This window comes from Augochlora pura, chromosome 7 (assembly GCF_028453695.1).
Source record: "Augochlora pura isolate Apur16 chromosome 7, APUR_v2.2.1, whole genome shotgun sequence".
Taxonomy (NCBI): Eukaryota; Metazoa; Arthropoda; class Insecta; order Hymenoptera; family Halictidae; genus Augochlora; species Augochlora pura.
The window spans coordinates 3,905,587-3,915,296 of NC_135778.1; the positions used below are offsets into that span (position 1 = coordinate 3,905,587).

Below are 9,710 nucleotides of genomic sequence, written 5' to 3' on the forward strand. Positions count from 1 at the left end.
GCCTCGCGACCGTGCTGTACGCCAGTGAAAGCAAGCCGCGTTTTCGAGTGCTCGCCGGATACCAGCATTTCTGGATGACGAATGATAGAGACCATGTGGGGATTCAACAACGAGGCGTTTTACGTATTCCGCGTTTATTAGCTCTTTTGTACCGACATCGTGTTTACAAGTTATCTTTCGTAACAGATACACATGGCTACGATGTACATTTGATTTTGTCGAACGGTTTTATAAACGAACGACTTGTAATTGAATTTTTATCGATTTAGTCGCGAACGAGAGATGCCAGTAGTTCGTAAGATTCGTTAAGGAACACGGAGAATTACCGAGTCACGTAGCCTTCATTAACTTTGTTCTCAAACCGTCGTAAAAATAAATTTATACGTTCGAATAGTATTAATTCTTCGGTGAAAAAGAAGGATATCGTGTGCTAGATAATTAAAGAATAACCGAAAGATAGAGTAATCCGAAAATTCATTTGGAATTTCTCCGGGAGGATTCTCAGCGTTCGGCTGTAGCCGTGACTGCAACGACGGAAGTGCTATATGTAAACGACGCGCCGAACAATCGTACAATCTCTTCTCCGTCGGTATTATATAAAGCGAACTTATAATTAGTCGAAAAGGAAAGCGTGTTCGACCCGTGGGATCAGGAAAACCGGCAACAGACCGAAAAGCTTCCGATCAAGAGAGCGGCCGGTAAAATCGGCCCTCGGGCGATCGCGGCAAAGAAATTCGTAGAAAATAGAGGAGAGGATCCACGTACGCGCTTCTAACACCTCCTTAAACGCCGGTTTTAGCGCGACGGCGACGACGACGACGGGGGCCCCCCGAAGCGATCGCGGTGTCCCTCCCCTCCCCACGAATAGGTGAGTTCAGGATGTAGCCGGGACCCCCATATAGCGTCGCGATGCCGCTCATGGTGCCCCCCCACCCCCCGCCACGAAATGCTTCTATGCTTAGGGCAGCTAGCCGCTTAGACGGAGGAGCATTCGCTATAAAAGGCCCCGTGGCCACGAGGAATTCGTCAGAGAAGTGACAAACCCGTGAACAACGAGCGAATAAAAAAGGTCCGAAAAGGCGGCGGCCTCTGCCGTGTTTATCTTCGTTTCACGCGGCGTACGACAACCCCCAGACAAAGCCGGAAGATGCGGTCTAGCCTGGTCAGTGTAACAAGCGAAAACCGATCGCCACGATCGAATCCGACGATCTACGAACGCCTGTGGTGCATCTGTGAAATATTGTTGTGATCGTCGTCGTTCGCCGCGCGCGCTGTACGGGCCCAGTGATCGGAGACCCGGGTGGTGATTCCGCAAAAAAATTATTCACAGCCGGCTGTAGTTCACGCACCTGTCGCCGGGTTTCGGCGCGTTCGCGCCGGCACGCACCGGCGCGCGCCCACGCGGCTCCGTGTCCGCGAGTTTCACGTGGATCGAAGTTCTCGAGGCCCGATTCGGCTGATTTCTAGGACGGAACCGGGCTTTTTAGCTTCGTTCGCGGCTGTTGCGGGCTTTCGTAGATCGTGGACCGGGGTACACCGCGTGTTCTATTGTGACGCGACAGCGTTGTCGAGAGTAGTGAAGCTGGTAGATCTTTTCGGTTCGTTCGGGACAGATTCTCTCTTGATATTTCGTTCGAACGGAATAAGTGAAGATTAATTATTTCGCGGACACAGGTTTACACGGAATCGAAATTTTATTTTAGTAGAGTATGGAGTTATTAGTTTAGTATATTAATTGTCGCTTTTTGACATTTTCCATCAGCTTCAGCCATTTATATAATTAAAAATCGTTTTGTCTATACGCATCTGCTCGACGTAATTGCAATGCGAATTTAAATTCTACGATAAATGAATTCGAGGCACATTAAAACACATTATTCGCGTGATTTCTGTTTCTCTTAATCGATTCGGACAATTTTTACTTTTTGCAATATTCTGCGGTGTAAAAACTGTTCTCCGAAGTCTTGCGTTAATCCTTTAACCACAAAAGAACGCTACATACTTACGAATATTTTGATCGACAATTAATTGTTTCAAAGATGTCGGGGATACTGTTTCATAATGCAAACCAGTATTTATTACCTGTCGGAATAGATTGCATTAGGCGGATGACCAGCCATTTCCTGAAGTGTTACCAGTTTTAGTCTTTTATCGGTACGATTGCACGGGGGGAAATGAGTTTCGATACTGGTTTCCAAGCTCCGGCAACCGACGCAAACACCATTCCCGTTGCAACTGGTAGAATGGAAAGTCGAGCGGCGTGCTCTTGCCACGAATAACCACGTTTCGTGAAACTATACCATTGATTCCGCAAACTCAATTATCCGCCTTGTGCAACGTAACCACCGCGATTCTAGACCAAGCTGCTCGGAACACCTTGGCAATGAACCTGTTTCGAGGACGCGCGACCGGAAACGGTTTCCCAAAGATCACACGAATTTGATAAATCTTGATAAATATCTTCTTCAATATTTTCAAACGACCGGCAATTACGTGTGCGCAAAACTTGCAGAAATTCTCGAAGAGAATGTCCGAAAGTCCAACGGCCGTGCAAACGATATTCAGCGATAATGGATCCTCGGCTTGGCATTACCGTTTTATGCTAATCGCGGTGAATTTTTAAGTGGCCGTGTTCGCCGTACGACGAGCAGTCTGTGACGCGTCGGGCCCGTGTCTCATCGAGCCGCGCTTTTCCTTCGGCGTCTCGTCGAAATTAATTCTCCCGGGAGCCGCTTTCTATCGGCTCGTCGATCTTCCTCCCCGTGGACCTCTTTGGTCGCCTAAACTATCCTCGTTCCAGCACGTACGACGGCCACCGACGATATCGTTCGGCGAGCACGTAACGAGGATCGGTTAGCCTGGTTATATCGGATGTTCCCATCTGCGCGCGCGCGCGCGCGGTCCTTGATCTTGACACCGGTTTACCGGCGGCGGCCGGTCGCCGACGCGCGAAATAATTAAAAAAAAAAGGGAAACGAAATCGAGAGGACCGCTTTCGCGGTCGGTCTTCGAGAGCTGTCTCATCTTCGCGAAAGAAAAGGGGGATCGGTGGTGTATCGACCCAATTCGCCGACCACGTTTCCACGTTCTACGCCGGTTCGCACGCGGACACTTTCATTTTTCAGCGAGGCGCTCGTAAACCGGCACAAAACCGGCGGAGAGACGCCGATGGGAAAAAAGAAGCGGCCGTCCGGTTTCCTCACCTTCGCTCCGAACCGGACCTCTTCGGCGGTTTTCTCCCCGCGCTTCCGTTTTTGCCGCGGAAGGCTCGCCGCCGCCATTCTCAGCGGCCGGAAACCGTGTTTCGCGTTCCGCTGTTTCCTTGTCGCAGCTCTCGTGTCGATGTTTCGCGGTGCCGGTTACTTTCGATTTCGATTTAACCCTTTAGGTACGGCAGGATTTTGCGCAAATAAAGTTTTTCGTGACTAAATTACGATTTTCTCTTAATATATATTTTTTCCGGATATCTATATATAGTACTAATAACATATATTCTTTTCTTAATATATAGTATATACACACTTTAAGTTTAATTATTTGCTTTAATAAATAATAAAAGAATTGAGTAAAGCACGAGCCATTCGCGAAAGCCACTATAGTGGCGCGTAGTATCTAAAAGGTTAATAATGGTGATTGTTTGGTAAACCACGCGTTCGGATTTGTCGGTGTTAAGGATTTTATACGTTTGCGATAAATATATCCGCAGAATAATAATCCGAAGAATAGAAAGCGGGGACGGTGCGTCGCGGAAAATTTAACGAAACTTTCTTCTCGCTTATTAAATTTATCAAAAGGAGTAAATATTTCATTCCTCGTTCCCCGAAACGAATGCAAATCGCGTCGTTGAGTCTATTACCGCGGGTTTCTAATCTTCGGAGATTAATCCGACGCGGAAAATAATAAAATTGAACGGATCGAAATAGAAAGTTTTTATCTTTGCAAGGAATGTCCGCCAGGTTGGAATCGGTGCGAAACATGAGGAAGATATGTTGTTGGTTTTCGCGGTGTTAAATGTACTGAAACCGTACGAAAATTCATGGTCTACTTACTCGTTTAATCCTTTCGATGTTCGCGTCTAATTGCTGAGTATGTAGGTGAGTTGCGGTGGCCAGTGTACTCGCACTTGGATAACCTGCAGAATCATGTTCGATACGTTCGTTCTTTAAATAGAGCTTAAATGAAACAAAACTCAAATAACGTTGAATAAAAGTTCTTCTTTTTACAAAAAGATTTTTGACGAGCGCCTGTGAAATGTAAAATGTAACCGCGCCGGTGAATCATAATTTACTTTGATTCGGAGCAAAAGTGTCCGAGCGTCGTTCGAGGAACAAAGAATAGTTAAACTTTGTGAGAAACGCGAAACGCGCGAGAGATTCATAATTGGCAATTAAAGCTGAGGATATGGTTAAAAATAATACGCAGCATTGTGACTTGATCTTCGTTGTCCGATCCGATAAGGTTGGATCTCTTTGGCCGCGAGGATCCTGCGTTCGGCCGGCGAACAATCTCCTGGATCTCCGCGATTGTGAACGCCGCGCACGCGAGGTATAGTTCATTTCGTGTACAAGTTCGCTGCGAACGGCGTGTTAGATAACGGGTGAAGGCCGTGGTACAGCGTAGATCGAAATCAGTATTTAATTATTAGTATAATGCTCGTGTATGAGGCGCTACTTCGGTTGGAATACGAGAGATCGTATCGACGTTCACGGAATTTCTGGCCAGTACTGTGTTACCAGGTAATTACGTGGCTGCGGCGAGTCACCTACATGACCAGCGTGCCATGATCGTCTCATTTGCATTTCTGGCCGGTCGAACACCGTGTTTTCTTCCGGCAACCAACGCCGGGCTCATCTCGGCGAGACAGTCGACCATTAGATTGACAAATCGCCCATCCGATTCGAATCAGCTGGTAACGCGGTTCCGATCTAACACACTTTAGTCTCCGCTTGTGACTATTAACCGGACAACTATTGGTAATGTAAAACGTCTTTGCCTCGTGTAAGGACGCGAGGAATGTCGAACTTTTGCGTTCCAAGCAGTCGGAGATATAATGTTCTGCTATTGGTTCTCGATATCAAGAATTAATGCTGTAATAAGATTTGTAGAAATTATTTACTTGGCGTGGACAGTATTTCTTGCATCTGAATTTGCTAGAACGACTGAATTCCAAAGAAATATTCATCTTAAGAAATTTCACAGTCGTAATAGCTGTCCACTCGGCGTCTATTGCTTTAGACAGGCGACATAGGAATAAAATGGACAGCTATTACGACAATGGAAATATATCAACATTTCGACGTGTTTTCAGAACATAAATGAAAAATGAATTCCAGCGGTAACGAGTCTATGTGTTCTTTTCCAGTTAATATTGGGTTGCTTCCTTTTCGTCTCCGTTCTTGGAGAACCCATACGGACGAAGAAAGAGTGAGTAACTTTAAAGCTAATTACGCTTCGCGTCCGTAAGAACATGTTTTGAGCATGAATAAACAATTTCAGAGCACCATTAAGTCCACCACCTCCGAATCAATATAGTCCACCATCGTCGTCTTATGGAGTACCGAACGTAGGAAGCTCTTACAATGCACCATCGGACTCTTATGGCGCCCCTCCGCCAGCGCCATCTTCATCCTACGGTGCGCCATCGAGTTCTTACGGTGCACCATCCAGTTCATACGGTGCCCCAGCGGCGCCTTCTAGCTCTTACGGTGCCCCATCGGCACCATCCTCCTCCTATGGTGCTCCAGCAGCACCATCCTCCTCCTACGGTGCCCCATCAGCACCGTCCTCCTCCTACGGTGCCCCATCGGCACCATCTTCCTCCTATGGTGCGCCATCAGCCCCATCCTCCTCCTACGGTGCTCCATCGGCGCCTTCTTCCTCCTACGGTGCACCATCGGCTCCATCGTCGTCCTACGGAGCACCATCCTCTTCGTACGGTGCTCCATCGGGTCACGGGTCCTTCGGTGGTGGTTCATCGGGTCACGGGTCCTTCGGCGGTGGTCCATCGGGGGGTCACGGGTCCTTCGGCGGTGACTCCGGCTACAGCAGCGGAGGATCATTCGGTGACGATCACGGCGGACACGGCGGTGGAGGCGGCGGAGGCGGTGGCGGCGGCCATGGATCATTCGGAGGAGACTCGGGCTCTTTCGGCGGTGGTCATCACGATGGCGGAGGACTGGCGACTTCCTACGGAGCACCGTCGCAATCCTACGGTCCTCCAGCGCAATCGTACGGACCACCGCAGCCTCAAGGCAGATGGGAGAAGAAGCTGACCTGGAAGCCGGAATGGAAACAGATCTGGAAGACGGAGCAGAAGCTGGCCTGGAAGCAGGAATGGAAGAAGGTCCAAGTCCCCGTGTGGAAGGAGGTCCAGGTCCCGGCCTGGAAAGAAGTGAAAGTGCCAGCCTGGAAGAAGGTGCAGAAGCCGATCTGGAAGGAGATCCAGGTGCCGGCTTGGAAGGAGGTCCAGGTCCCGGCTTGGAAGAAGATCTGGAAGCCTGTGTGGAAGGAGATCCAGGTGCCAGCTTGGAAAGAGGTTCAAGTGCCCGACTGGAAGAAGGTCTGGGTCCCCGAATGGGTGAAGATCGGTATCCCCGGTGAACAGTACGTCGGCAAGGATCACCACGGATGGCAATACACCAGTCACGATCTTTGGAAGAAGAAGCTGATTTGGAAGCCGGTGTGGAAGAAGATCTGGCGCACGGAGAAGAAGCAGGTCTGGGTGAGCGACAAGAAGCTCGAGTGGAAGGCCGAGTGGAAGCAGATCTGGAAGACCGAGAAGAAGCAGGTCTGGGTGAGCGACAAGAAGCTGGTGTGGAAGGAGGAGTCCGTTCAGGTCTGGGTGCCGGAGAAGAAGCAGATCTGGGTCACGCAGAAGAAGCAGGTGTGGAAGGACGAGTGGAAGAGCAAGTGGGTGCCGATTTGGAAGGAGGTGCAGGTACCAGCGTGGAAAAAGATTTGGAAGCCCGTCTGGGAGAAAGTTTGGGTGGCCGAGCCCCACCACGACGACCACCACGGCTACAAGTAGATCCCTGCCGTGAGATCCCGCGATCGATCCCCGTCCGGACGGCCACGCCGTCGTCGTTGTTCCGTTTCACCCCGGCGCACCGACCGAGGAACAAGTACTCTGACTTTCTAGGATCTTCATTTGCGAATAATCACCGTTCAAATTGCTTTTCGGGAAAGCTGAAACGTTGGCTCGCCGAGGCTGTCGGAGTTGTAGCAGAAAAGAAAAAGGATCGAGACGGTAAACCGAGGTAAAGAACTCTCGAGCAGCAATGTTTGCAGGAAACTGAACGCTACAAAAAAGTCTTGGTACCACGAGGTCAGTCCTTTTCAGGACTTTGCGCACGGCAGTGCTACATGCTCCGCCATTTATTTGTCCAATAACTCGTTGTTGACCGTTGGTGTATAGATTCAGTAAACTCGTACCATTCGCTGCACTGAAAAGACTCGGTGCAACGAGGTTAGTCCATTTTAGGACTTAGCGTACAGCAATGCTACTCGGTGCGTTGTCTGCCCCCTCAAGGATTCTTCGTTCATTTTCTACCAATTAAATACCTTGAAAATCTTGGCACCACGAGTCAATTCTCGACGAAAGCTTACCGCATAGTATATTAATTTAGGCAACATAAATTAAGCCACGATCGATCGATATCACCGAGAATGTGAAAATGATCTACCGGAGATCGCAGCAACATTGTACGAGTCCACCGACTGGAAAAGCAAACGACTTTGTGGTCGATCCTTTGAATTGCGGTCCCGATGAAAGTTACCGTACTTATTTCGCTTATGGTGCACGCCGCCGGGATTGGAGATCGACTTGAAAATTCGCTGCACGAGCCAGAACCCGATCTCCGCGATGGAACCCGATTCTTGGGAGATCGTGAGAAAAAAAAGTGATCGAACGGCGAACGACGACGGCCAGGAACACTACGAAGGAAGGAACAACCAAGAGAGAGAGAGAGAGAGAGAGAGAGAGAGAGAGACGTCTTCGTGGTGCACGCCGGGACGTAGCGTAGAGTAAAAATAAGGGGAGAGAGCTCTTTCTCCCGAGATCTCCCGACGACGAGACCAGGACACGAGAATCGTAACGCAGCGGTTCCGCGAGTCCGTTTCCTTTAATTCGCGAACTACCCGCTGTGCGATACAGCTCCGTGGACCACTGAATTGTGGACGATCCACGAGCCGTCGAATGTAATTAGCTCCCATTTGTAAATAACCGTTGTTCGCAGAGGTACACACCTATAGATATTTTTATACGATGTTATATGTATGTTCTCGTAATAAAATTCCGTTTTTTTTTTATATATATATATTCCGTTCAGCTAGAAGTCTTCTTGCGAATTTTTGCAAAGAAGGCTGCAGTATCCTCTAACACAATTTCAGTATCGTTGTTCGAAACACCGCGCTTTCTGGAGAGAAATAATAAAAATAGACGCATCGCACGCGGCAGAAGACAGAAACGATAAGAACAGGCAGGAGCAGTGAAGATAATGAGGAGAACGCGACAAGACGGTAACGATTAACGACAGAAGAAGGGAATGAAGTGATTAGCGCAATTACTTCTAATCACGATCTAATCATAATTAAACCGTGGGGATCCGAGCGTCCGCAGAGACGGCGACGCGTATGAATTATTCGCCGCGATCACGCGATGCGATCGATGTTCTCGCCGGCCTCGGCGAAATTAGCCGCGGTAAAAGTGCAATAATGTGTGTTCCTCGGGTTCCCATGAAGATCGCGCTAAGCGCCGTAAGCGCGGAGGATCCGCGCGTCGCCTACGGGCTACCATTAAATCGCGGCGAATGAAAGCGCGGTTTCTATGCGCGGCATGGAGGATAGAAGATGCTTTCTAGGGATAAGAGCGCAGCGCGACATCCAAGGGAAAGGCCGCGTCCCAGGGTCGCCAGGGTCGTCAGGTTCTTCCCTCTCGCGACCTTTACTTTCTCCCGGCTCACGAAAAAACGTGTGGGACGAGAGAGGTGAACGCACGCGCTCGCGCGCGCGAGAGTCGAAGAGGAACACCGGAAATGGCGCGCTGCCAGTCAAATTGCACCTCGGTGTTCGACGAAGTGCGCGTAACTGAAAAAGTAACGAGAAGGAAAGTCTTCGGTGGTGGGATATACCGGGGCTGATTAATGGAGCAGACGAGTTCGGAGCGTGACTTCACGCGGAAGAAGATCGAGAGTATGGAGGAAGTCTCGCGATCACGCAGGAGAGTACATGTAACGAGAAGAAAGTTACCCGCGACGGAAGGTTTTGTCTCGGGAAGATTCCGCTACCGGTTACGTTTCATTTTGATCGATCGGCCGTTTTCCTCGACGGAAACGAAACGGGTTTCGCACGTTTCAATTATTTCTGTCGTTCCACGGGAAGCGAATTATTATTAGGTAATTATTTTAACGACGGAGACGTTAGAATTTCTCTTGGTCTCAAAGTTCTTTTCCATCGCGACGAGTTGGGCGAACATTTTGTTAGCCGGTGAAGCCAATTTTCCTGCCAGTTTCGCGACTGAACGCAAGAGATCCCGCGAAACGAACCTATTTCCTTGAACAAATGATTTATAGAGAATTTTTGCGTTTCACCGATGAACGAGTCAACATCTCCGTGTCCGTTGTTAATGCCAAGTTCATCGAGAGACAACTAAAAAACTCGAAAAAATACGAGTCTCAAGAATCCCTAGAATTTCGGCAATATTAAAACAAAAA

At 49.0% G+C, this 9,710-nt stretch overlaps 1 protein-coding gene across 1 annotated transcript; it reads left to right on the plus strand.

Moving 5' to 3' along the window:
* Positions 1-1,050: 1,050 nt before the first annotated feature.
* On the plus strand, positions 1,051-8,290 carry LOC144472236 (uncharacterized). Its single transcript, XM_078185152.1, has 3 exons — positions 1,051-1,162; positions 5,363-5,424; positions 5,497-8,290. The coding sequence occupies exons 1-3, from the start codon at positions 1,148-1,150 to the stop codon at positions 7,025-7,027; spliced, it is 1,608 nt and encodes a 535-aa protein (XP_078041278.1). The 5' UTR covers positions 1,051-1,147; the 3' UTR covers positions 7,028-8,290.
* The last annotated feature ends 1,420 nt before the right edge of the window (positions 8,291-9,710 follow it).

Excerpts from the sequence above, each read along its gene's own strand:
- LOC144472236 (XM_078185152.1), top strand. Across the intron at positions 5,425-5,496 it reads CCCATACGGACGAAGAAAGA|AGCACCATTAAGTCCACCAC; the intron begins GTGAGTAACTTT and ends AAACAATTTCAG.